The sequence below is a fragment of the Agrilus planipennis genome, unplaced genomic scaffold (genome assembly GCF_000699045.2).
Source record: "Agrilus planipennis isolate EAB-ADULT unplaced genomic scaffold, Apla_2.0 scaffold118, whole genome shotgun sequence".
Classification (NCBI taxonomy): Eukaryota; Metazoa; Arthropoda; class Insecta; order Coleoptera; family Buprestidae; genus Agrilus; species Agrilus planipennis.
The window spans coordinates 156,593-183,035 of NW_020438955.1; the positions used below are offsets into that span (position 1 = coordinate 156,593).

Genomic DNA, 26,443 nt, shown 5'->3' on the forward strand with positions numbered 1-26,443 from the left:
GCCAATTCAATTACAAATTTAGTAGAGTAACCAATATTTTTTTTATTATAAATAATATTTCAGATTTTTATAATATACTGTTCTTATGGAAGTATTTTTTTTTTTCTTTTTTTTTCTTGTTATTTAACGGAGCCACTATTCCAAAACAGGTAATACCAGTGTGGTTAGAGGTATGTACAAATATGTCAAATACTTTTTACTAATTTTATTTGCATTTTCAGCTTAAAAATATTGTTTGGCTGAAAGTTTTATTCTATACCCTGCAGAAAATATATATATTTGATTTTTGTTACATAGTAAAAAGGAGAAAGTCTAGACTTCTGTTTTTATTTTAAAGAAAAAAAGTATGATCGAAAAATTAAAACTCATTGTTAGAACAGTTCCTTAAAAACAACGAGTATCATTTATTGGGTAATTTAATTTATTAAAGCGTCAGACATTTTCCCTTGCAATAAATATCACTGCTGCGGGGGAAAACAGGCAAAGTTAAAATGATAAACAAATTTCCTAAGAACCTATTTATTTTATTTAATGTAATTGTAAAACGATAGTACATATTTACCTATACAACAATGGCGTTTTTGTAAACCACAATGATAAACAACGAACGAAAAAGACTGAGGGAATAAAATTGATGATCAAGAATATTTAAAGCATTTAAAAGAAAAATATTTCGCGTTTCCTTTTAATGTTCATTTGAATAATATACTTTTTTGAATGTTATTAACACTTTGAAAGTTAATTTAAAAACCTCTTTTATATTTTGAAATGCCTCTTAAGCTTCAGACGCCAGCTTTTCCGCCTTTGCTACAACCTCCTCAATAGGTCCCACCATGTAGAACGCCACTTCGGGGAGATTATCATATTCACCCGCTAAAATTTTCTTGAATCCCTATACGGAAACGAAAACAATAAGTACTCAATTATATCAAACAAGAAAAAGGAGAGTGGATGCAGGGCAGTGAAGCCATTCAACAATAACAATACAGGAAAGTACTAATTTTATACCTCAATAATAGAGATATTATTTAATATGGTGGACTATTATCCAATTAAGCATGGCATAACCTCGAAAAGCAAGTAATAATCAATTGTTATTACTGTTTTTTATCTATCTAACTCAATTTTTTGCAGTTTAAAGACCTCTATTGGAAGTGTATTAAAGCATTATTTTTTGGCCGATTAAAAGTCACCCCATCAATTGAAGTAGTAACTACAAATTATTGACAGAAAAATCTTTTTATACTTACACTGATGGTCTGTTCGAGGGGTACAAGTTTTCCAGGATGTCCAGTGAAAACTTCGGCGACTTGGAAAGGTTGTGATAAGAAACGTTGGATTTTACGCGCACGCGCAACGGTCAATTTGTCGTCTTCAGACAATTCATCCATACCCAAGATGGCAATAATATCCTGTAAATAATAATAGTATTTTTGTTCACATTAACCTAACAAAGCCAAGGATTGTCCTTGGCAATTTTTACTATGGTATTGTTTTTTAATTTGTCATTCATCTCACCTGTAGCGATTTGTAGTCCTGCAGGATTTTTTGAACGCCTCTGGCAACGTTGTAATGCTCCGCACCTATGATGTTGGGATCCATGATACGGGAGGTGGAGTCGAGGGGATCGACTGCAGGGTAAATGCCCAATTCTGCAATGGCACGCGACAACACAGTCGTAGCGTCCAAGTGAGCGAAGGTGGTGGCAGGGGCGGGGTCAGTCAAGTCATCAGCAGGTACATAAATGGCCTGCACCTACAATAAAAAGCGAAAATAAATTAAATACTGATTTAATGTATAATTAATAATATAGGGAAAGAACGCATTAATAACACAATACATAAAGTTAAGGGTTCTAGATTAAGGTAAAAACAAAACCATTCCTTACCGAAGTGATGGAACCCTTCTTGGTGGTGGTAATTCTTTCCTGCATGCTACCCATATCAGTGGCCAAAGTGGGTTGGTAACCTACGGCGGAGGGGATACGCCCCAGCAGAGCAGATACCTCTGAACCGGCTTGTGTGAATCTGAAAATGTTGTCAATGAAGAGTAGCACATCTTGTCCTTCTTGATCACGGAAATATTCGGCTACAGTGAGACCTGTCAAGGCAACACGAGCACGGGCGCCTGGGGGCTCATTCATCTGACCGTACACAAGCGCTACCTAACAAGGAAAACATAAATTATTAATTACACAATGTGTTGCATGAAAGAAGATAAAAATTTACCTTTGAAGTCTTGTCCTTCAGTGAGATGACACCGGACTCAATCATTTCATGGTACAAGTCGTTACCTTCTCTAGTCCTTTCTCCTACTCCAGCAAACACTGAGTAACCACCATGGGCTTTGGCTACGTTGTTAATAAGTTCCATAATCAATACAGTCTTTCCTACACCGGCACCACCGAAAAGACCAATCTTACCACCCTTGGCATAGGGGGCAAGCAAATCTACAACCTGCAAAAAACAAAGATAAGTAATTTCTGTGAACATTAAAATAAAGTAATAAGAAAATTTACCTTGATTCCAGTTACGAGAATTTCTTGTTCTACACTCATCTCTACGAATTCAGGGGCTTCAGCATGGATTGGGGCCAATTTGTCAGTTGGAATGGGGCCCCTTTCGTCAATAGGCTCACCAATGACATTGATGATACGGCCTAAAGTTTCAGCACCTACAGGGATACGGATGGGATAGCCAGTGTCCAAAACCTCTTGACCACGAACCAAACCTTCAGTACCATCCATAGCAATAGTACGTACGGTATTTTCACCCAAATGTTGGGCAATCTGTCAATAAATATTCATTTACAGGTTACATCAAAATCAATACTCGACTCATATTGAGGGTGAAATATAAATTTCAAGTGATTTTGGAATAAACAAGTGATTGTTATGTGATAAAGTGTTTTCATCTTAAATCATGTGGTGTGTTATGTTATTAAGTGAGTTTGCTGTTAATAAGTGAGTTTACTTACTTCCAACACCAATCTTGGTGACCTATTTTGTACTTCAAGAGCATTGAGAATTGGTGGTAAATTATCGTCGAATTGGACGTCCACAACGGCACCGATAACAGCGACGATTCTGCCGGAGGCTGTTTTCCCGGATGCAGCTGCAGCATAATCCCTTCCTGAAAGGGTGAGTGATTTTCAAATTTACTTTTTATGATCGAAAATGTTTCCACATGGCATTTGTTCATTATTGTAACAATTGCCATTATTCCAACAATCGTATTTTTATTATTGTGACAATCGCACTTTTTCATTATTGTAACAATCGCATTGGTTATGTAAAATCAAGATGGCAGCCTTCACATATTCACCGACGGTTATGTAATAACCTCAATTAAGTCAACATCTTTCCATTAAAAAACATTCAATTCGCCATAAATTGCACATCAATGTCTTATTTTAACGAATTAAATGAATTCTGAACACGAATGATATACAAATCCAGAGCTTTTGACTTTGAAAGTTTGACCTGTATGAGGTAGATGTTACATGATCATCAACAATCGTTATTTAATGATGGTTCGCGAATTAAAATTGATGATCGTGTACTTACGGTTTCCTGTGAAGGCGCAAAGGGCTTTTAGGGATTCTGAGCTTAATTTTTCAACACTTTTTCCAGCCAAAAGGCTGGATGCCGCACGTCCTACTGCACCCAACATGATCGGCGAAGTACTGCTATTTAATTCGATTTTTGACCACCAGTAGTCTAGTTGTCATTTTAATCCCTGTGCAATACTTTTGCGCTTGCGTCGTATAAAACTTATTCAAAGACATTGACAATTAGACAGCGCAATCCATCATAAATAAACATAGAGATTAAAAACGATACAGAATCCACAGAATTTGGAGGCACATTTGCTCTCTCTTTACCATTTTTTTTTTCATCTTATTGTTAAGTAATATTAACAGCATTGCAATATTCGAAACAACTTCATGAAGGTGTCAACTCCATTTTTAGCAAATTTAATTCAACAAGAGTAAATTGTCCAAAATGTTAACAGTGACTAACCATTTATTTAAAAAGAATTATTAAATACCTGAACTAGTCTAAGTAGAAAGAGACAGGAAGTAATCGCTATACTCATCTTTTACACAGTGCACTATCTATGTCTAAATATCTATGAAAATTATTGGGACGCCAAAATTTTAAATTGTTACATAATTCGGTATTTGATTTAAATTAAGAAATGTTTATTGGCAATAAAAACGTATGAAAATGAGAAACAACCACAAAACTACACATGCATACGTTTATCCAATAAGAGAGAAAAAAATCTACCCATAGACCTACCATAAACCGGTATCTAACTATAAAAGGCGTAAAACTTTATTAAACAGTGGCGGCGCGTAAATATTGTAAGGAAATAAAATAAGAACAAATTCCTAAAATAAACTTACCATTGTATAATAAATACAACTGCCCACTTCCAAATGTCTTTTTTAGGCATAAATGTTTAATGTATCTGCTATACAGAAAAGTTTAAACGAATTGTAACACTTCAGTCATTTAATAGCTTTATTTAATGTAGATCAAATCACCACGTTGTTGATCCAAATATGCGAACATTTCAATAACTTTCTCATTAAAAGTAATATCACTTTTTATTAAGGAATTCTCTACCGATAGCATACAAAGTGCCGACAACGTATCATCGCTCATCGAATTTTTTAAAAAGTTTTTGACGCGTTTCAAAGTCGATAAATTTTTTTCATCCTCGACCGTTGACATCGGGGTTGTTATTATTATTTCCAGCAATTTTACAATTTCTTGGAACGTTTGCGTTAAATTATTTGCCTTTATCATGTTTAGGAAGGCAACGGCTCCATTGATATTTCGAAATTCGGACCTCGTATACATTACAGATAGTTCGTTTATTAATCGTTCTTTCTCAAACACTGGATAAGCGGTAATTGTAATTTTAAGCGCCTTATCTGGAAACACTTTTGCATAATTATTAAAGTGCTCTGAAGAAAATAACGTTAAGGCAACCAAGTGATTGGTGTACTCAAATCGAGTGTTTGCTGCTTCTATTATTACATCACAAACTTCCTCTGCTAATGCATGTTGATGATCTTCGAAAGTTCGTTTTCGTTTTGGGGGAACAATTGCCGCCTCGTCTCTGTACATTTCTTCGCCTCTTTCAATTACTAACTGAGTACTTTTTTTAACACTCGTTATATTATCTACGAATGCCTTGATAGCACCTTTGATCATTGTATCAGACCTTTTTGTTTCCAATTCACTATGCAAAAGGTCAATATGCGGCATTAAAGCTTGGAAAATGTTCAACCAAACCAAAAATTCCTTGTCAAAGAGCAACCGCTCTATGGCACTTGCTTGAATTATAACTTTTGCGTTTGAAAAGCGTTGCTGAATCTGTTGCATGCATTCAATCAAAGATATTCTATACTGATAAATAATATTGACGGCGACAGTTTTGGCTTTAAAGTTCCAGGACTGTACTATGTTTCCCACCACTTCTTTCAGCACATCTAGAATTTCAGAGTTTGATAAGAAATTTATAATATCATCCACATTAGCAAAGAAAATATGGACTTGTGCATTTTGTGACACTGCTTGGGACATAATCAAGTCCAGCTGATGCGAATAATTATGTACAAAATAAGCCAAAGGATATTTTTCTTTAATTATCGTATGGACACCACATTTGTTAGCCTTCCCACTCATAACAGCTGCACCATCATAAATTTGGGCAATCAATTTATTGCACTTTCCCTCTAATAGTGGGTCAATTATTGAACAAATGCAATCAGCTAAAGACTGTGCATTATGCTTTTCTGGGTTTATGAATCCCCAAAATCTTTCAACAGGATTCCCTTCATGTATATAACGCAGAATAAGAACCATTTGATTGTTTGAACCTGTACTCACTGCCTCCTCAACCATAATAGCCAAAAAATTTGATTGATTTACTTCAGATATTATTGAATTTCTGCATACTTCCAGCATGCATTTCAGGAGATCGTTCTGTATGTCCATGGGATTGGAGGTCTCTTTAAATATTGTGGCATGTTCCAAATGCCCCCGAAGAGCATCGTCGAGGTCTGCGCTGAAATTTATAACGCCACGAAAAATATTATCGTTGTGTTCCCGAAGAGCGAGCTCGAAAGCCCCGCAAAATTTAATACAGTCTATAATACGGGACAAGACATAACGATTCTTCGTGACCTTTTCATTATGCTTCTGTATATAAGTCAAATGTTCAGGATCTAATTGTTGTCCGATGTTTATTTTGCCAAAAAGTGCTAGACTAACCGAATTCGAAATGTGGCTCTTTGCCACTTCGTGTCTCCTAATGTACTGACTTAAATGACTAAGGTCTTTAACACCATTCACTGTCCATACTTTATCTCCAGTAAACAGTAGGCATGGGAAACAGAATAGTGCGTTGTTTACTTCACAACCGCACATCCATTCTGCTTTTGAGTACATGTTAACATTAAATTGTCTCTTAAACGGTTTGTTTCGGCTGATGGCACTTATCTGAAGATTTAATTGCGGCATTGGTCTACCTAATTCTTTGATTTTGACTTTATCATCATAAGTTAAGGCATCTTTGTTCGCTTGAATGAACATAACACTGTTCATTGAAGTACACTGAAACTCAAATTTTAAGGCCATTTTTCACAATTTTCTGCGAAATAAGCACTAACAATACCTCCTATCCCTTACTATAAGTGACATTGGTTCATATTTGTTATTATGCTGCCACAGATATCGCTGCAAATATTGCAGCCACAATAAATCAGTGGCGGCTCGTGCTTGCCGTGAGTGATAAAAGAGAAGCAGTGGATGTTGTGAAGAAAGGCAACCGTCAATCCCTTGAATTAAAAAGAAAACAATATTAAAATTTATTCCTAATAACAATAACAAAACTATACATTTTATGCATAAATTAAGTTGGTTTACCTTGTTACAATTTTATTTACATACTACTGCTTTTGCAGCTTCTTTTATGTCTTAAAATTTCGGTAGGCGTCAATATGAGATTCGTTTTGCAATTTTCGCAATAAAATTGTCTCGAATTCGGTTTGATCTCTCCCACTTTCTTGTCACTCCTCCTATCCACATTCTCATTGCCTTTTTCTTTTTCGCTACAAAACTTTTCGTGTTGTATTATTCTGTAAACAGAGTATCCATATTTGCTTTTTTTACAATATGGACACTCGAAGGGTGTTCCAGAAATTTCTTCTTCCATGGTCACTGCCCATTCTTCTTGAACTAAACAATCGTAGACAACATTTTCTGTGACCTGTAAACCCCCATAGTTTTGATTTACAGCAATAGAAAAATCGGGATCGAATGGGTTTTTTAGTTTCATTTTTTCGAAATCGGGAAACTCCGTTTCATGCGTATAAATCATCTTCAGATCAGCCGGTAATAGTCTTTTAACATTGTAACACACATCGGTGTTTATAAACTTGACAAGGTCTTCCATAAAATAAAAAATCTCTTCGTTATTTTGTCTCGAAACCGCATTTGGATCTTTCAGTTTTTCCTCCAACTTCGCTTTCCATATTTTTCTGAGGGCGATGGCTCTTAATAGCAGAGTCTTTCCTTGACCAAAGTATGGAATGTCTATGAGCAGAAATTCGTCAAAAACAAATTTACTTAGTGTAGCATTCACTGCAATAGTTTTTGCAAACAGCATTAGCGTTTGAACGCAAGGCATTCTAGTTACGTTGACCAAATATACTTTTTTGGTTTCCAAAATCGATTGGAAGATCAATAATTGGTGTTTACGACTGAGAGGTCTTTTACTAAAATAGCCTGGCGGAGGCACCTCTACATCGTCCGCATGGAGTTCGAGAACTTCAGGATTCGTAGTAAAACAACTCAAGGGTCGTAGAAAAACGAAATTCTTACTTTTTGTATGATACAGACGCTCTGCAACACTTTTTGACGAATTAAATTCATCTTCCACGGCTACAGATGGATATAATCCACCTGTAAGAATAAGTTTTAACATGAAGAGTTCCCTTGCACTGTCCGGAGACGTTTCATCTAATAATTTTTGCAATTTTTTGAAGTCGTTCGCAATTCTAAACTCCACGTCTCTTATGTCTACTTTTTGCGCTTCTTTTCTGTCTATGTCCCCTTCAAAAATAAACGTGTCATATTTGAGTTGTTTCTTGCGACTGCTTTTGGACTCTTCCTTTAGTTGCCTTCTCAAAGTCTTCAGATGCTTTAGTTCTCCGTAACGTATGGCACGCTCACTGCTGGTCAGTTCGATATCCAGTCCTTTGGGTAACAAATCTGCATCTTCTAAAATGTCTTTGAACTGTTGAATGAGTTTGGTGACTTCGTAGAATCTTTGTTCTTCCAAGCCCCGTTTTTTGGCCCATATTCGAGAGTTTTCTTTTTGTTTTGAAAACGTTGAGGAACCGGAAGAGGAAGCGGGAGTTGTTTCATATTTTACCGACAGCCATTCCTTGTAGAGGTTCAAGAAGGTCACTGAATCACCGTGGGTTGATTCCAGAGGTTTCCGTAGTTCTAAAGTGTCGATATTCTTATAAGCGGATTGTGTAAAGGGACTTTGCACACTTAGTAGTGCTGCCAGGGCTAAGACGGCGTTGACGTTCCCAAAAACAGTGGACATTATGAGCATTTTTCCTATTGTGAGATCGACGGGTAATTTGCTAAGAGCTTCCCCGAGTGGGGTGAGGACTAAATACTGCTCGTCTAGTTGGAGGGCACCATAAAACTTGAGTCGTTCTAAACTTTCTTCGATGACCCTTTCACTGGGTTTTTCTAAAAAGGGGAAGTTCACTATGTCTGTCAATCCTAAAGATATCATATGTAAAAGTAAGGATTCGAGAGGGACGAGATGTATTTCTGCGGTGGTAAAGGCGTCAAAGTTTTTAAAATCTTCTTCTGAATACATTCGAAAGCATATGCCAGGTCCCGTTCTCCCCGCTCTTCCTGCCCTTTGCTTTGCACTATCTTGGGAAATGTTCGTTTCTGTCAGTTTGTTTATTCCACCGACGGTGTGATAGGTCATTCTGTTGACTTTCCCTGAATCGATGACGAATCTTATGCCGTCTATAGTCACCGATGTTTCGGCAATGTTTGTGGAAATGATACATTTCCTAACGCCTTCTGGAGGATAATCGAAGACTTTGTCCTGCTCTTCTAAAGAGAGGGTGCTGTGTAGTTGCAGAACGATCCAGTTTTTCTTGAATTTACTATATTCGGTTACGGCGTCTGCCAGGGCGGATATTTCTGCAAAGCCGTTGAGGAACACGAGCAAATCCCCTTTCTCATTGGGTGGATACTTTGCGTCAATCATCTGTATAATTTCGAGGTAAGGGATGCAATCAAACTTGCTTGCTTTGCGCTCGTAAGGGTCCTTCTTTATCGGTTTATATTGAATTTCGATAGGAAATAATCGCCCGGGTACTTGAACTATTTGTATGTTTTCATTTTTAAAATAATTTGAAAATAAATCGATATTAATCGTTGCGGACATTAGCACCAACTTGAAGTTGTCTTTTTTATGTACCAGGCACTTCATTATTCCAATCAGAAAATCCCCATACAGATGTCTCTCATGTATTTCGTCCAATATAATAACGTCGTACTGATTTATTGTTTCTTCTTCTGCCGCTTGCCTTAATAAAAGACCCTCTGTCATAAAGATAATGGCTGTATCTGCTCTTTTGCTCTTTTCGAATCTTATCTGATAACCCACGGTGCTTTTAAAATCTGTGAGGGTTTCATAAGCTACTCTTTTGGCAAGTGATACGCAGGCTATACGTCTAGGTTGAGTGCAGACTGTCTTGTTATAACCCGCTTCCAAAACGTATTGGGGTACTTGTGTGGATTTTCCACATCCTGTATCACCTGCAATGAGTAAAATACGTGACTCTTTCAGCCTCGAAATTATTTCATCCTTAAATTGGGCAATGGGCAGATCTCGTTGCGATTGGCGAAGTTTCTTTAATTTCGCCATTTTAGTTTTCTGTTGAAAGTCTTGATATATAAGAACCGTTTGTAGGAAGTCTTTAAATGTATTGTAAGGAATATTCATTCTTTCACCATGACGATCTAATGTAGGTATTTTGTCGTACAACCTGCTGGTTTTAGAAACGAACGATTGATTTATTAACAGGGTCTTGTCAAAATATGTTGTTGAACTTTTCTTTGATAACTGAATGGCTTGATATTTTTCAAAAAATTTCCAAAAGTCGTCGGTTTTTGATATTCCTCCATAATCTTGGAGAAATTTGTTAAGTTCATATTTGTACCTTTCCAATGGAAAACTGTGATTGGATGATTTGATCCTTTTTTTATTCGACTCTAAGTCACTATTTTTATAAGGACTTTTTGCCCTCTTCATGCTCATTTTTCTTTATAATCATTTGTGAGCATAGACTTTGTAATTTAAATATTTTGTAGGTTAGACTACTCTTATAATAATATTTTGGTTCATTTGGCCTACATGAAGATATATGAACTATTTTAGAAAAAAATTGAAAAAACGAACTTATTGTAAGATATTCTATTTTATTTATATTTTAAATAACGGTTCATTTTAGTTGTTCAGTAAAGAGTTTATAAAAAATAACACTATTTTTTGTTTATATTTTGTAGTTAAAGTGTGCCACTTACAATATATCTATGGTTCTTTAGCATCCTAACCTTAAATAATTTTGCCTTATTCTAACCTAACTTAATCTATTGTTGTGTTTATTGTTGTAGTTTTTGTGCTGCATTTCCTCTTCTTTATAAGAAATGGCTCTTTTTAAAGTAGTTCCTTCATTTTTAACTACCATATAGTAAGTACTATATGTTGTAATTTGCATATTGAACCTCTACACATTTACTTTTTTAGTAAAAGCAATGTTACTTGCTTGATACCAAAGTCTTTCCATTATCTTGGAAATTCTTTGGGAAGTGTTGTTAGTCCGGGTGGGATTTTTGATACCAGTTTTCGTACTATTATCCGGTGTCATTTTCCAAGACCAAGTGAATCAAAAAGAATTAAGAGACATGGGTGGAATAAAAGAATGAGCAATGAAAATGGCAAGAAAATTTTAATGCGAAGAATTTTGAAAGGTAGACATGTTTATTCTCATTAAATTGTTGACTTCCATTCTTTAGATTGTGTTATACAGTAAAATATTGCAATTATTCCATGTTTTTACTGTTGAATATCCTTAATGTACCTTATATAAAATAGGACAAGTAATATGCATTTTCATAAGTGCATGCTTCTCCTGTACCTCATTGTAATGTTGTTATATTTAATATACCTACTGGTCTTTCTAATAGTCGTTTAGATGTTTAAAAAATAACACATGATGTTAAATATAAATATTTATTGGTACAATATTATTAGTGAAATTGGCAAGGTTCCTTATTCTACTGAAATACATATCTTATAAAAGACCTTAAATCTAATTTACATAACTTACATTTAGATTTCGAGAAAGGTAAATTGTTCTTTCTCAGGGTAGGATATAAATTACAAAGATACTGAGTCAGTACCTTAATAGTTCGGTACAGAAAAATTTTGTTTATTAAAGACTTGTCTTATTTCAAACCATGTATGTGCAATATATATTTTGTTCTTATGCAAATACAGAATTCTTATTATTTTATAGAGATAATAGGGGTCTTTTGAGTTGTGTCTCTCGCACAACCAACGTTGATTAATTAATTAATTACTGTAATAATAATTTGAAGACAACTATCTCCTTTCTAATACGTCTCTAATCCAACTGAGATACTTGGCAATATCAGTAAATATGATATAATTGGACGTATCACAGATGGTTTTTTCATTTTGCAATGCGGCACTTAGCGAGACAACCCCTCGTATTTGCCAGACTTTGTTCCTCGAATCGCTTTCTGCTTTGGGGAAGAACATTCCCCCACCGGAGTCACCTGTGCAAGCGGAAGTACCTGCCGAATCAATCACTTATAATAATTAATTAAATATTCAATCCTGTAACAAACACTTCCTCAACCTGATTAATTATTCCTCTATGATTTCCTCGAGTTTTACAGTTTGTTTTTATTTTTTTGGATTTGGGGCCGATTTTTCCATGCAGGAACGTATTTTTATAGATTACATATTTCAAAAATATCCCAAAAATTTACTTTTTACAGTCAAAAATTAAAGCAATTTTTAAGTGTTAATTTGTAATTTTTACCTGTTTAATATTTAAATTTTCATACACATGCTTAATGTAATTATTTTTTGTCAGTCTCAATTATTTTTATTCTTTCGTCGCCCCCGTTTCTTATTCGTTCTCCTATTTCCCGATATTTTCTTTTTTTTAAAACGTTTTCTATTGTAACTTACCATTTCTGAATCCAGCACAATATGTTTTGCTTGATGTAAATCTTGAGAAAAATTCCCTATTGGAAAATATGCAGGTTTCTGTCGTCACAACTGGCATCTGTGCTTGCATTAAGTTTTCTGTGAGAGCCCCGGTATCGTCATAGCCCCATCCAACAACGGTCCCTGTTTAGATAACAAATTTAAGTTATATATGTTCATCGATAATATTTTTATTAAAATACTATTGCAGCACCAATTTATGAAAGTAGTTGCTTTATCAATTAGGGCCACCCTGTATTCTAAATGAACATTAGCGAATAATGAGTATTAAGTAAAAATAGTATTGAATAGGTACTTTTTACCTGTAAAGGACTTTTATCGAATACTTCTTTCAATACTTTAAAGCAAGTGTATGTATATACAGAGTGTTATATTGTAAGTATATAAGTGTAATTCCTTGTCGTGTACAGTCTGTCTCACATACAAGTTTATTTTGTTTTAATTTTTGAGTTTAAATAGTTACGCGATTTATATCTATTTGTTTTCATTGAAATATGAGTAACGTATGTTGTGCTTAGTATTTCGTCTGAATCATTTAAAAAGTCAAACCGGATTTGACGATTTGAATGTTTTTGTATTCTAGAATTAATCATTTCTTATATCAGTTTGATTTGAGGACGCGGTATCTCCCGTTAAACTTGCTGTTAAAGTAATTGCTTTCTTATTGTTTATTTATGACTACCAATTAAATAGTACTTAAAGTACTGTCGTCAGTATTGTTATATGTTTCAAACGGATTATTTATCAGCAAGTCAATTTCCTTTTAATTATTGGTTCTGAGACTAAAAAATAGTTTCGTTTATAAACATACACCCTGTATATGCAAATTTCGCTGCTATAGGGTGCGCACTTTGTTTAGTCAGCAACCGCTATGGTTACTTACCAAGTCTTTCAACTACGGAATTGAGACTAATTTCCTCGTCCCATAAACACACGGGTCTTACGTAGTCGGTAACGGTGGCCTTTTGCGTTAGTTTGAGTATTGCGATGTCGTTGTGGAATACCGTCGCGTTATATTCGGGATGTACCAGGACTCTTTCCACTATCATACTCTGGACTCCGGGATTCAATTTTCTCAAACTGTATTTACCTATAAAGATGGACAAAACTAATGATATTTTTTTCGAATTCTTTTTCCCGGTGAAAGAAAAAATAATGACGTTAGTTCCGTAGTATTCGCTAGATGACGCTACATAAAGTAAGAGACTGTGGGACCTACCCAGGTAAACTTGGAGTAATTCGGGATTAATTGCCTTGTTAGTTTGGAGTTTTGTAACGCAGTGCGCCGCTGTTAAGACGTGTCTTCTTGATATTAAAGTTCCGCCACAAATATACTGCAGATCCGTGCCCTTTGACCTGTACAGAGCTGTGTGCCACGGCCATTGACCTGCAAATAAATAATTATCACCAGTTTTTAACATTTGATAGCGGGTGGCTGGAATTATATTTTATATTATCATCTATTTATATTCCAAGGGGTATTTCCCGACTTCGCTGCCTTGTTTACTTCGTATGGAATACCTGTAAATATTATATTTTCTCAGTTACGGTTTTAATAAATTATTTCATTCGTCAGTCGTTTAAAATTTTTGAAAATTAATTTTAATTGTTCAATTAATTAAACAAGATTATAAACAATTAAGTAGGCGCAGTAGACTGTCTTCTACATAGGCACGCCACTGACAATGAGATGCACTATTAAGGAAGTCCTTTTTGTCGCTTCAAAACAGAAGCGTTTAGAAGTCATTTATTATATATTTTGCAAAAAATATATTCACACGTTATAAATATAATACTTACTATTATCAGTCTTTCTTGGTCCTTTGCCTGAACCATTTTGCTGCACATCTATTGGACAAAATTTATCCATTTACTGTGGGCTAAACAGCTTGAAATACTTTAGCCCCTCCCAATTTACCCCGTAGGGTAATAACATCAATTGAAACAGAACATATTGGGAGGGCAAGTTTTAAAAATGTACATTATATTAAATGCCAATATAAATTTGGAATGCTACGCCAGATATCTGTTCTACGTACACATATAATGGGCCAAGACATAGTCTCGCGTTGATAAAGTTCTCAGTAAAAAAATGGGTGGAACACGTGTCCGTTTTTTTAAAAAGATAGCAGTGAATTTCCCTTCCTTTCCTTAATTACAACAAAAAAGAGAGAACTCACCCCAGTTGCCACAAAACCTGTTCATTGCGAACACGTGTTTCGCCCACTTATTGTATCAGCATTATCATCCCGGGTTGATAATGAACATATGCGTGGGCGAAACACGTGTCCCTATGAGCAGATTTTGTGGCAAGTGGGATGTCCTCTCTTTGGTTTATTATTATTCCTTTCAATAAATAAACTAAGGGGAAGACTCACACTAGATACCACAAAACCTGTTCATTACGGACACGTGTTTCGTCCACTTATAATGTGCGCATTATCCCACATTCATATAGTGTATGTGTGGATTTTCGTTTTTAAAAAGATAGCTGTGAGTGTCCTTAAATAAACCAAAGAGACGACTCACCCTAGTTGTCACAAAACCTGTTCATTGCGGACACGTGTTTCGCCCACTAACAATATCTGCATTATCCTGGGTTGATAATGAACACATACGTGGGCGAAACAAGTGTTCGTTTTTAAAAAAAGATAGCTGTGGTCTTCGTAAATAAACCAAAGAGAGGACTCACTCTAGTTACCGCAAAACCTGTTCATTGTGGACACGTGTTTCGTCCCGCATTCATAATTGCTGCATACATGGGCGAAACACGTGTCCACTTAAAAAAATAATTTTTGTATGCATACATCTATATGTGAATCTCCTTTTCATAATGAAAACCAAGGAGGAGACTTGCTCCTTCGGACATGTGTTTCACTCTCGTGTTGAAGTGGGCGAAACACGTCTTGGCTTGGCAGTGAACAAGTTTTGCAGTAACTAATTTGAGTCTTTCTTTGGTTTATGTATTCCTTTTTAACAGTCTCGAATAATTATGGTATTATTAAAATGCGAAGGACTTCGGGATTTTCAGTTTATAGTTATTATAATAGCTGCCAATATATTTTATGACGGGAAGAGTAGGAGTGTTAGCAAATTCTATCCATGCCCTTCATTTTAGATAAATATTCTTAAAATTGATTGGTTTAATAATGAATTTTTGGAAAAAAAAATACATACCTACTGATATTTGATACTTTTTTTTATGTTTGGCATAATTTAATGCTTTCATAATTATATACCCACTTAATAAATAATAAAACCTTCGAATGAAATTTACTGTTAGGTATATGTGTAGTAAAGAGATAGTTAGATACTTTTTAATTTTACCTTCTGAAGTTTCCTTGCCATACGTGATAAGGGGCCGAGGTTGTTGGGCGACGATACCACACACGTTATCGTTCGTGTTTTCGATAAGGGTTGTTACGATTGGTCGTCGAGAGGGGTTGAAATCGCCTGGGAAAAAATCTTCTTCGTTGTTATTCAGGCTTATTTCCGGGCGACGGTTTGTAGTACTATATTGCAGAAAATAAAATATTACTACCTACGATGCATTAACTGAGGGTGTGTGTGCCAAACAGAAATTGAAGTTTATTTTATATTGAGGGTTTAAGGTCACACATGAGACGTGACAATACAAATACGACTAATTTCGAGGGCTTTGTAAATATGTGATCGGTTTACATGAAAAGTCTAATTTACTGTATGTATCGTGGGTGTCACTGCTGTTAACTCCTCGTAGCTTAGTGGTAGAGTACTGGTGCTTAAAATTTGGGGCTCGCGTTCGATTCCCGGCGAGGGAATGACAGCAGTAATATTTTTTTTTTCGTTAATTTAAGATTGATTATCTGTAGTGGGTAATAAAAAAATATCACTAATGCACTAAATGGTTAAAAAAAAAAAACAGAGCAGGGTACATGCCTTTGATGTGTCCTTTTAACACCCGCCATAATTGTGTGAAATACATAAATTTGTGTCGTGAAACTTTAATTTTCTGTAGGTCAAATAGTTATCAGTAAATCTAGAAACTTTCACTTTTCATATTAATGTCGCGTAAACTGTATTTTAAATTGGTTACATATTTATAATAAATATTAATTTTTCTGTTTGACACACATACACTTAACATTACATAGGCGATACATAAAATAGTAAAGGAAACCAACAATTACCAAGGCTACGGCAGTATATATTTACTACAGGGTGTTGCAAAATTACCGCCAAAATATTACCTTTTAATTTTACTCCAATTAGGTGCATATTTTATTTACAAATCACTACATTTAGTATTAAGTTTAACACCACTAATACTATCATATCTACCCCAGTTTTTTCGGCGATTATTAATCTTCATGCTGTTAGTGGTAGTTTTTTCAGAAAATTTTCTAAACATTTCTGTTGATTTTGAACCGATTTTTTGTTAGTTAAACAAACCCATTTCTCTATTTAACAATTATTTCTATTACACTATATTCTCTTAAAAACTACCCTTTATGCCTGATGAATACTCATACAGGATGCATGCAAGTACTGGTAGTTTTATAAACATTTTTGACGAATACTGGAATGTTGTTTTAAAATATTTTCTAAAGTAATTCACAATCAGACTACTTCCCATCATACTCCCAACCCCCTACCCTTATTAGAAATATACACCGCGTACGTTTACTAGATTCCTTTAACCCTAAATACCCTTACTACATGTACTTTTATTATTCTATTGTACCTAACGTTTTATACAGGGTATTTACCTACTGATCTCGCCGAAATATTTTTCTGTCGTTGTTGCTGTTTGAGGGTAATTCGTCTGAACGTTTTGTGCGGGTCTATTGTTATTTCTATTATTATTGTTATTGTTATTACTGCTAAAACTGAAACGGTTTTTAGTTTTAATTAACATTTTACGATTAAAAATAGACACATTATTTTATTTTTGTCGTTATTACCTATTGGATGAAGATTTGTTGAAATCTGTGAACGAGTACAGAGGTAATGTTTGCGATGGGGGGACGTCGTTTAAAATTGGGCGCGAACTGCAATGAGGATTGTATTTTTGTTATTAAGGTTAATTAATTAATAAGCAATACGTTATTGTTTGTAAAATTCTAAGATTTTTTCGTTCTTATTTTTTTGGTAAGATGCTTGGTTTTTGAATAATCAAAAATTTAAATAATTGACCAATCGCTCTGCTATTGCTGCATACAATGGCAGACCAATCAGAAATCATTAGTGTCCGACCGAAAGTTCGGTTTCGGTTTCGGCAAAAAAACGAGTTTCGGTTTCGGCGGCAAACCTGCCGAAACTACGACCGAAACCGAAACTGCGTTCGGGAGTTTTCGCGCTCTGCTCGGTCATGTTCGGCGCGTTAAATTCCATCCAAGCGAAGTAGATTAGTAGACATTTCGCATCTTCAAAAGAAGAATGAGTCTAGTCTACTATACTTACTCAAATAAACATCTCACCTATTTTAAGTATTTTTAAGGCGCAATTAAAGTATTTCCTTAAATGAGGGGTTGTTATGTTGATTTTGATTTGATTATCAATAAGTGAAAATGTCAAAGACTACAGAGCTGTGTGATTTAAAGATAAAAAAATAAAACTGACTGATTATAATAACGTTTTCTTTATTTTTCTCTCAAAACATGATCCTTATAAGGAGGTCCGGTTTCGGTTTCGGCCGAAACTGAGACCGTTACCGTTTCGGTCGTAAAAACCAGTTTCGGTCGGACACTAGAAATCATTATTAACTTCTGTTTGCAGCGAATAGTGTGCGCTGCGATTCATTACCTATTTTAGTCTTCATTTGTTAATAATTACATTGTTAGACACATTTTTTGTTTTACGACTTAATGCAAATAGAAGAAAATGCCTAACATATAAAACAAAGCTATTTGTTCATTTTACGATTATAACATAAATAATGTTTCAAAAATATATTAATAGAAATGGTTTAGGGTCTTTACAGATACATTTTTGTTTATAATTTAAATAATACAGTAAGTAAATAATTATAGATTCACTTACTAGACTGTCAAAGAGTGCTTTGGTTAAATATGGCCCATAAACAAGGTTGATGAATTCAAATTAAACCCGGCAAACGTATTATAATATTTCCAAGGATTTTTAATAACGAATTTCTTAGAAATATTTATGTTAAAAATATCTTCCAGGATAAATCTAAATAAGAGTCGTTGTTATTGCGGAAGAATGCGAGTATCACATAAATAGTTTATAAAAAGTTTATTAAAAAGACATTAATAGAAGACAAAAACATTTTGATTTTTCTCGTTTTCTGCTCTGTAATATTTATTAAAAGAAATAATTAATAAAAAAAAAACGGAACGTAAAACATGTAGAAAATTGAAATTTCGGTTGGTAATAAATGATAATTGTCCTGCAAATTTTCCAACGACTAGCCCTTAAACAATATTAAGAAAAAGGTAATTAAAGCGGAGTCTCAAAAAATTGTTTTTAGGCTATGTGGTGTGAACCATTTTACTATAAAAGATTAGGAATAAGAAATTCAAAAATGTTATTTTCGAATTTTTACATAAGATATCATGAAGCACACTGCAGAAAAGTTGTGTAGAAAACACGTATCCTCCCCCTCTGTTTTCGTAACTATTGAAATTAATATTATGAAGTTAATAAAAAGTTCTCTCATGAAAGAGGGGGGACTCATAACATAAGAAAAAAGCAATTACATCGGCCGAGAATAGAACGCGGACTTCCCGCGTGACAGTCAGGCATTCTAACCACTCCACCGTTTCCGCCTTTTGAAATTACGGTTTATTTGTAACGCCGTTCCCGTTTTTATGTATGTTTAGCGCACTTATATTATAAAGGGATAGCTGAGCAAAGAAAGGAAGACGATCGTATTAAATTTACACAAACTTAAGTATTTAATTTTGGGAATAAGTACTAAAATAAATACGTATCATCTTACCTTGTAGGCCGATAATTGTTATCACTATCCCGATCGTTTCCTTGTCCTAGAGTTCCCACAAAATTGCTCATAATAGAAGGTTCAATGGGTCTGTTGCTTGTCCCCGAGGGCCTATTCTCAACCCTATCATTGTTACTGGGTCTGTTCTCACTTGGTCTAGTATTGCTGGGTTTGTTTGCATTATTATTGGTTGCGGGTCTATTTCCGTTATTACCCCCAGAACTGGGTCGGTTCCCATTGTTGCTCTGAGGTCTTACAGTATTGGGGTTGGGTCTGTTGGTACTAGCTGGTCTGCTACCGCCCTGTACTGGTCGATTATTGTTGTTATTATTTGCATTTTGCGTTTCCGATTGAGCGTTGTTGTTGTTAAAATTGAAATTGTTTTCGTTTTTGTCCGCGGGTCTGCTGATGTGCAGGGTGTTGAAGTCCAGGGGTGCTGCGGTCGCTGCTTCCCCGCATATCGTGCGACCGTTCATGCGGATCATGCTGAGCCGGGGTGGGGTTTGGTTGGGGTCGTATTTTACGAAGAACCTGACCGCAACCGGAGGGCCGGGGACCAGGGTGTAGCTCGGATTTTTTATTACAAACTCCATGTTGTCTTTTGTTTGAGAGTCGCCGAACCAGTTCTAAAAAAAAATAGGGTGGTGTAACTTAGTTTTTATGAATTTAAGTTAGATTCCTGACCGTTACTATTAAATTATGTAGTTTTTTCCGGGGCGGAGGTCAATTAGTTACACAACTATATGGTTTTTGTAACGTTTCGGTTTATTTAACCATCTTCAGACTTTTAGAGTGTTACTGCTTGTACACAGATATTAACTTATTTTTAAACTTTCTATCATGTTGAACAACTGCATATTACTGTTCGTTTCAAGAAGTTAGAGATATGTCCCTTCCCTTTATTAGGATGCGCCGTAGCATAATTCCAAATTCAATCATATTTGTCTGCGGAACTCATTTCTCCACCGATCATCGAGCGAGAACTAGACAAAAGTGTACAGTACCATTTGCAAAATTATTTAAACTGCCTCATTCAAATTTAAGAATATGCTTCATTTAAAAGCATATTTAGCCAAAAATAATAACAAGATAATGAACTTAACGTTCTACACACCTATAAAACTTTTGCTTTGTTTTATATTGTTAATTTATATACATTTTTGTTTTAAGAAATTGCTAAACATTTTCGTCTAGTACTGTACAGTTCTAGCCGATCTCCTAAGACCGCCCATCGAGAGCTCTGCTTGTTTCAACTATTTCTGTCTTGCTCACGCCCAGTGTGTATTCCTTCTACCTTCGCGCAGATTTCTTCAAGGTCACAATTCTAACAAATTGAAATGGGCTGTAGTTCTGAATGTTTAGGTAGAGCAGTAACTATCTGTGTACAAGCAGTAACTCTCCAAAAGTCTGAAGATGGTTAAATAAACCGAAACGTTACATAAAACACATATAGTTGTGTAATTAATTGTATGTGAGGGTCGATCTATGACGTGATGACTAAACAACAAACCATTCGATTTTGATTCGGTTTATACGTATAGTTATTTAAATATTGACCAGTAAAGTACAGGCCTTATACATATTTAGGTGCAGTATTCTTTTATCGTTAAACTAATGCGAAAATTATCTAATTCTCTTTTAAAATTATCAAATTATTTTATCTTTTAAATTGAAATATGTATGTCTAAACGATTCAGCCAAAGTAATAGCTGATAAGTGAATTGTTATTTTCTATAGATTTTGATAAAATAACTGGGAATTTTTATTTATTATTACAACTTTATATTTATTTGAGATTCCATCCAAGTAAATATTATCCTCCAAATATTGATTGGCTTATACAATGCAATTGTTTGCAAATATTTTTGCAATTTCGTAAACAAAAACACAAACAAGTCAATATTATGTTGGGATAAATTAGGAACAAATATAAAAATAAAAAACTGTATTTCCATAAAGGTTGAAAATTTCTTTAAACTATGGTGAATAACTGAAGATAAAAGTCTTTCATTTTTCGAAACGAAAAACGAATTGTTCCTGTTTGTTGTAATGATCTTGCTAATAGATATTTTCGTTGATGCTTATTATGCATATTAGTTACATAATATTCATACAATACAACTTCATTTTCGAACAATTAGAATGATAGAGGTAACAAAAAGTTGAAAGTATGTACTTATATGTACACATTGCGGATCATATTACGTCAGTGTCATAGGAAAAGCGAAAAAAAAAAAAGGTGAAATAATAGGACACGAAACAATACCGGATTTCGGAAAATGTTTGGAAATTTTTTACGTCAAAAATGATTCGAATTGTTCACTATAAAATATAAAAATAAACATGTATACAGGGTGGACCATTTTAATGATTTATGGCAAATATTTCTTGTTCTTATTCTACAAACCATAGACCCTTAATAACCTACACAGTTGCTGGTCGTTTCAAGAGGTTAGAGATATGCCCCTTCCCTTTATTAGGATGCGCCGCAGCATAATTCCAAATTCAATCATATTTGTCTGCGGAGCTCATTTCTCCACCGATCACCGAGCGAGAACTAGACAAAAGTGTACAGTACCATTTGCAAAATTATTTAAACTGCCTCGTTAAAATTTAAGAATATGCTTCATTTAAAAGCATATTTAGCCAAAAATAATTAATAACAAGTAAATTAACTTAACGTTCTACACACCTATAAAACTTTTGCTTTGTTTTCTATTGTTAATTTATATACATTTTTGTTTTAAGAAATTGTTAAACATTTTCGTCTAGTACTGTACAGTTCTAACCGATCTCGTAAGACCGCCCATCGAGAGCTCTGCTCGTTCAAGCTTGTTCCAACTACTTCTGTCTTGTTCACGCCTAGTGTGTATTCTTTCTATCTTCGCGCAGATTTCTTCAAGGTCACAATTCTAACAAATTGAAATAGACTGTATATATGTAATAAATCCTGCCCTATATAGTCAATCTTATGACAACCAAAAGAAAAAGCAGTTAGTTGTAAATAACATTTTGTTAATAATTCGTTAATTAATTTGGTTGTCACAAAATATATTTCAACAGAATTGATTACTCATGAATACATCTAACTGCTTTTGTTACATTGCCTTTATAATCTGGGAATTCCCGTATTTACATTTCTTTTACATTTAGTAATTTAGTATCATATTTTTCATACATTTACATATTTGAAGATGAGACGTTTTATAGCTCATTATAATACGTGGAAATTTTTGAAAGTGCCTAAATTCATTATTTTCTGTATGTAAATGGCGCCTGGTCGTCAATTTCTTTTTCAATAGTGTTATCGTAATAACTTTTAGTTTATGTAGTAACTAGGCCCAATTTTTTGAGATGGCACAAAAATAAATAATATTTATTCTTTTTGGGAATTGCAAATGTGGAAGATAAAGGGGACAACGTATTTTTTATGATCTATTTGTTAATAAAGTATGGTTTAAACTTAAAAATCCAACATCTGGGCGATCTACGTACAATAGAAAAAAAAACTAAAATAGTTTGTTGGATTCGAACTCGCGCACTCCGGCATGATGGACATACGTTCTAACCATTGGGCTATTTACAGAAAACGACTTGTGACGAAATTATCAGTAACAAAACCGTCTGTTACTTTGTGCGTGACAACACGTAGAAAACGAATTCTGTTCTCAGAAATGAGATCTAAATAGAACAGTTTTTCACCCCGTAAATCGAAATCGTTGGAGCTGTTGTCAAAAACGTGATTATAAATAAACAAACAAAAATATTGCTCGAAATAAGAAGAAAGAAAAAATTAAATGCTCCCCAACATTTTACATAGGAATTATCAATTTTTTCATTGGAATAAATGCAGACTTTTTAAAACTGTATGAAGCAGGAAACTCGACAGTCTCACTCTTTCTTTCATTTTTTACCTATTTCTGTACAGAATTTTTTTCATTTAATCATAACGTAGGTACGTAAATTTTGAAGCTACGTTTTTGCATTTTTAAACAATTTCAGATTTAATTTAGGAAGTATTAAAAATCTTTAGTAATATCCGTATCACTTCTTAGAAAAACAAAAGAAAAAGTGAATGCTATGGTATGGTAATTGAATAATAGATAATCTACAACAATTTATTATTCAGTTAAGCATTATGTAACTTTCTACGAATTGCAATGGTGATACATAACATGTAATCCGTTTTATGGATTACATTTATTATAATTGTTGCTCAGTTATTAGAAACAGATTAATTTTATTTGTTCACAGATACTAAATGTAAATCAATAACACTAATAATAATAAGGTATGCAATAGTCTGACCATTAGTCTCATCGTCAGTCTCAATTGTATCAATATTTATCGAACCGGCTTGTTATTCCTATTAATTAATAATTTACTTGAATTTGACAGTCTAATATCATTTACCATATATTGTGAAGCTGTATTATGTACAACATTCCTAAACAATGTAAATATTAGCTGTAAATATGACTGTAGATAATTTTAATATTGTCCATCTGATATTGTGGGACATACTGTACATACAAAAAAAATTTTCGTTCATGTGGGATGTCATTTGAAAGATCTAGTAAAGAGGGATTTTTTTAAAATATGTTTATTAAATTTTTGGTAATATTTCTATGTAAATAAATCGCTGCAAGCTGCAAAATTAAGTAATAGAAAATCGGGCTAGCAAAAATTCATTAAATATTGCCTATAGACAACAATAGTCAGTTATATATATACAGGGTGTTTGTGTCATTGTATTCTATTAGCTTCAAGGGCAACTGAGATATGTAAATATTAAGAAAAAAAACAACATACCCCCAAAAGTTCAGCTTTCCTGTCGAAAATGACCCTAAGCCAGACGCCGTGTAATTCTTCCCGGGTCCTTAGGGATATAGTACCAAACCACCTGTCGACCTGTTGGTCATTTCTAGGTTCGTACGCAAAGAACTCGGGACAGGGCGATTCCCACACCTCCTGTGATTTTGCACTGTTCGTAAAAAATAACAATTGTAAATGCACAACCGCCACGACACATGCCAACTTGATCATCGCTCTCACTGTAATTTAAAAAACACAAGGCACACTTCACTAAACAAATAACATAATAATAACAGCAGTATACCGAAAATGAGCGTCGAATTCCGTTTTTAATGATATTTAAATTATCTTCGTAAAGTCACAGGTCATAATGAGAAATATTTATTTCAAGGAATCAGAAACGAACTCGGTTATTTTATTATTATTTTTTTTTTTCGATACTTAACAGTAATATAAAAATTACGTAAAAATAAAAAAGTTTTTCGTCTGGATATTTGAAAGGTAGAAAAAAATTGTCGCGAGTTTTTTGTTTTGATTGTTGAAACTTTTTACACGCGTTTTGGGTTCGATTTCTAAAACTGTACTAACTGATGGAAGAACTTTTTTTTGTTTTCGTCGTCTCTCCTTCTCTTTTACATGTTATTTTGTTGACTCGGGTTCAAGTTGTACAGAACAACCTTGGCTGGGTCGTACTCTTCACTAATGAGCAGAATTCTTGACCAACAAGACCAGTAATAATTATATAAATAATATTATGGACAAAATGCGATCGGAAAACGAAATATGTTGTAGCCGTAATTCTTAATGTAATGGCATTTACGGTGTAGATTCAAAAGTGAACGGAATCTTCGTGTGAAAGCCTAGTCGAAATTTTGGAAAATTTTAACACACTTAGTACTCGATAACAATAAATGAAGTGAAACATCGAAAAGACCAGCTGTAAAGCAATCCATTGAAAATTAAATAGTTTCTGTATTCAAATGTTTTTTTTTGTATTTGTGTGACATACTGTATAGTTACAAAAAAACATTGTGTTTGACCCCTAAATTATTTTTAAATTTATAGTATTAATAAGAAAAATTAATCAAACCGTTTTTAAATTTTTTAAAGGATTCCATACAATATCTCTTAACTTGTGGGTCTTACTGTATATTAAAAGGTAACATTTGGAGGACTAGTAATTTAATTTGAAGTTATGACAGTATGCATTATTATTGCCGTGTTAGTATAGAATTTTCTTTTTCCTGTGTGTGTTTTACTATTAGTAAAAAGTGTACTTAAAATTTGAACGCTTACCATTAGTAAATTCGGTACTTTCCCCACAAAATTAGATAATTTATATTCAACGAAACACAATTTACAGACGATAAATATTTAAATTGAAAAACACATTAATATATTAAAATTTTGCGCAGTTTTTTTAAAGTCTGGTATAATATTTAGTTTCTGTATCTATTATAAAATTATGCTCTATTTTAAAAATAGAAAGAAGTAGTTTTTAATAATTAAGTATTTATTTCACCATCCTCAACTTTTGAGAGAAAATTAGGTAAATGATACGAAATAAAACTTAAATTGACCTCATTATGGTTTCGTAAAATAGTGATAATAACCTTTGTCGTATATTTACTAGAGCAAACAGTTTTTTACCAATTTTTTTTTAAGAATTATTTGACCTGGTACTTATATTAATTCATTTATTTCTTATCAATAATATTGTGTGACCTTAAAGATATTAAAGGTTATTAGGTTAAATAGTTGTAGAATTTCGTACAATACAAACTGTGGCGAATAGAAAAAATACTTTGTGTTTTATGTTGCAGTTTTTGGTAAATTATTTTTACGACGACAAAATTGGTTTTTCTTTGTTGATTTTTTATATCTAGCTTAAATGATATTTGTGACAATAAATTACGAATAAACATACATATTTACACAGTAAATAGAAATTCTTACAAGGTTTTAATATTACACCATTGATACACTGTTTTCACTAATTTCACCCCTAGAAAATGCCAATTATTTTGAAATTAACGCACCATATCCGTTACTTGGTTAATATCACTTTTTTAAAATTCGCCAATTTTAAGTAAAAATGAAAGAAAACCTGTTTGAAACTCGAATGGAATTTCCTGCGCAGTGTCTAACTCATAGCATGTTAAACTTGACCTTTTAGAAAAGGCGCGAAAATTTAAAAACGTTCGGTAGAAAATTTTACTACTTGTAGCATTAGTTTTCTTTTAGAATAACGTGAGCGCCACCTATTGTACAAAGTAAATAGTTTGATGAGTTTCATCGATTG

At 33.8% G+C, this 26,443-nt stretch overlaps 3 protein-coding genes across 10 annotated transcripts; all 3 read right to left on the reverse strand.

The window, feature by feature from the left end:
* Positions 1 to 503: 503 nt before the first annotated feature.
* On the reverse strand, positions 504 to 3,697 carry LOC108738952 (ATP synthase subunit beta, mitochondrial). The gene is made up of 8 exons (XM_018472583.1): positions 3,566 to 3,697; positions 2,977 to 3,131; positions 2,519 to 2,788; positions 2,229 to 2,456; positions 1,889 to 2,164; positions 1,519 to 1,755; positions 1,251 to 1,412; positions 504 to 892 (listed from the first exon to the last, which is right to left on the reverse strand). Exons 1-8 carry the CDS (start codon positions 3,669 to 3,671, stop codon positions 776 to 778), a joined length of 1,551 nt encoding a protein of 516 aa, XP_018328085.1. The 5' UTR covers positions 3,672 to 3,697; the 3' UTR covers positions 504 to 775.
* Positions 3,698 to 6,765: 3,068 nt separating this feature from the next.
* LOC108738918 (probable ATP-dependent RNA helicase DHX34) lies at positions 6,766 to 10,422 on the reverse strand. The gene is made up of 2 exons (XM_018472533.2): positions 6,944 to 10,422; positions 6,766 to 6,855 (listed from the first exon to the last, which is right to left on the reverse strand). Exon 1 carries the CDS (start codon positions 10,377 to 10,379, stop codon positions 6,960 to 6,962), a length of 3,420 nt encoding a protein of 1,139 aa, XP_018328035.2. The 5' UTR covers positions 10,380 to 10,422; the 3' UTR covers positions 6,766 to 6,855; positions 6,944 to 6,959.
* A 916-nt stretch (positions 10,423 to 11,338) lies between these two features.
* Positions 11,339 to 26,290, reverse strand: LOC108738941 (serine proteinase stubble). Of its 8 annotated transcripts, none has more exons than XM_018472564.2 (11): positions 26,098 to 26,290; positions 24,139 to 24,380; positions 19,327 to 19,952; positions 17,327 to 17,413; positions 17,132 to 17,251; positions 15,711 to 15,895; positions 14,184 to 14,231; positions 13,603 to 13,770; positions 13,267 to 13,473; positions 12,345 to 12,506; positions 11,339 to 11,956 (listed from the first exon to the last, which is right to left on the reverse strand). In XM_018472564.2, exons 2-11 carry the CDS (start codon positions 24,370 to 24,372, stop codon positions 11,727 to 11,729), a joined length of 2,067 nt encoding a protein of 688 aa, XP_018328066.1. In that variant the 5' UTR covers positions 24,373 to 24,380; positions 26,098 to 26,290; the 3' UTR covers positions 11,339 to 11,726. The 8 variants fall into 8 exon arrangements, with proteins under 8 accessions (XP_018328066.1, XP_018328069.1, XP_018328067.1 ...); XM_018472567.2 differs by having other exon boundaries at positions 11,339 to 11,941; positions 26,098 to 26,289; XM_018472565.2 differs by lacking the exon at positions 26,098 to 26,290 and adding an exon at positions 26,069 to 26,087.
* Between the last annotated feature and the right edge of the window lie 153 nt (positions 26,291 to 26,443).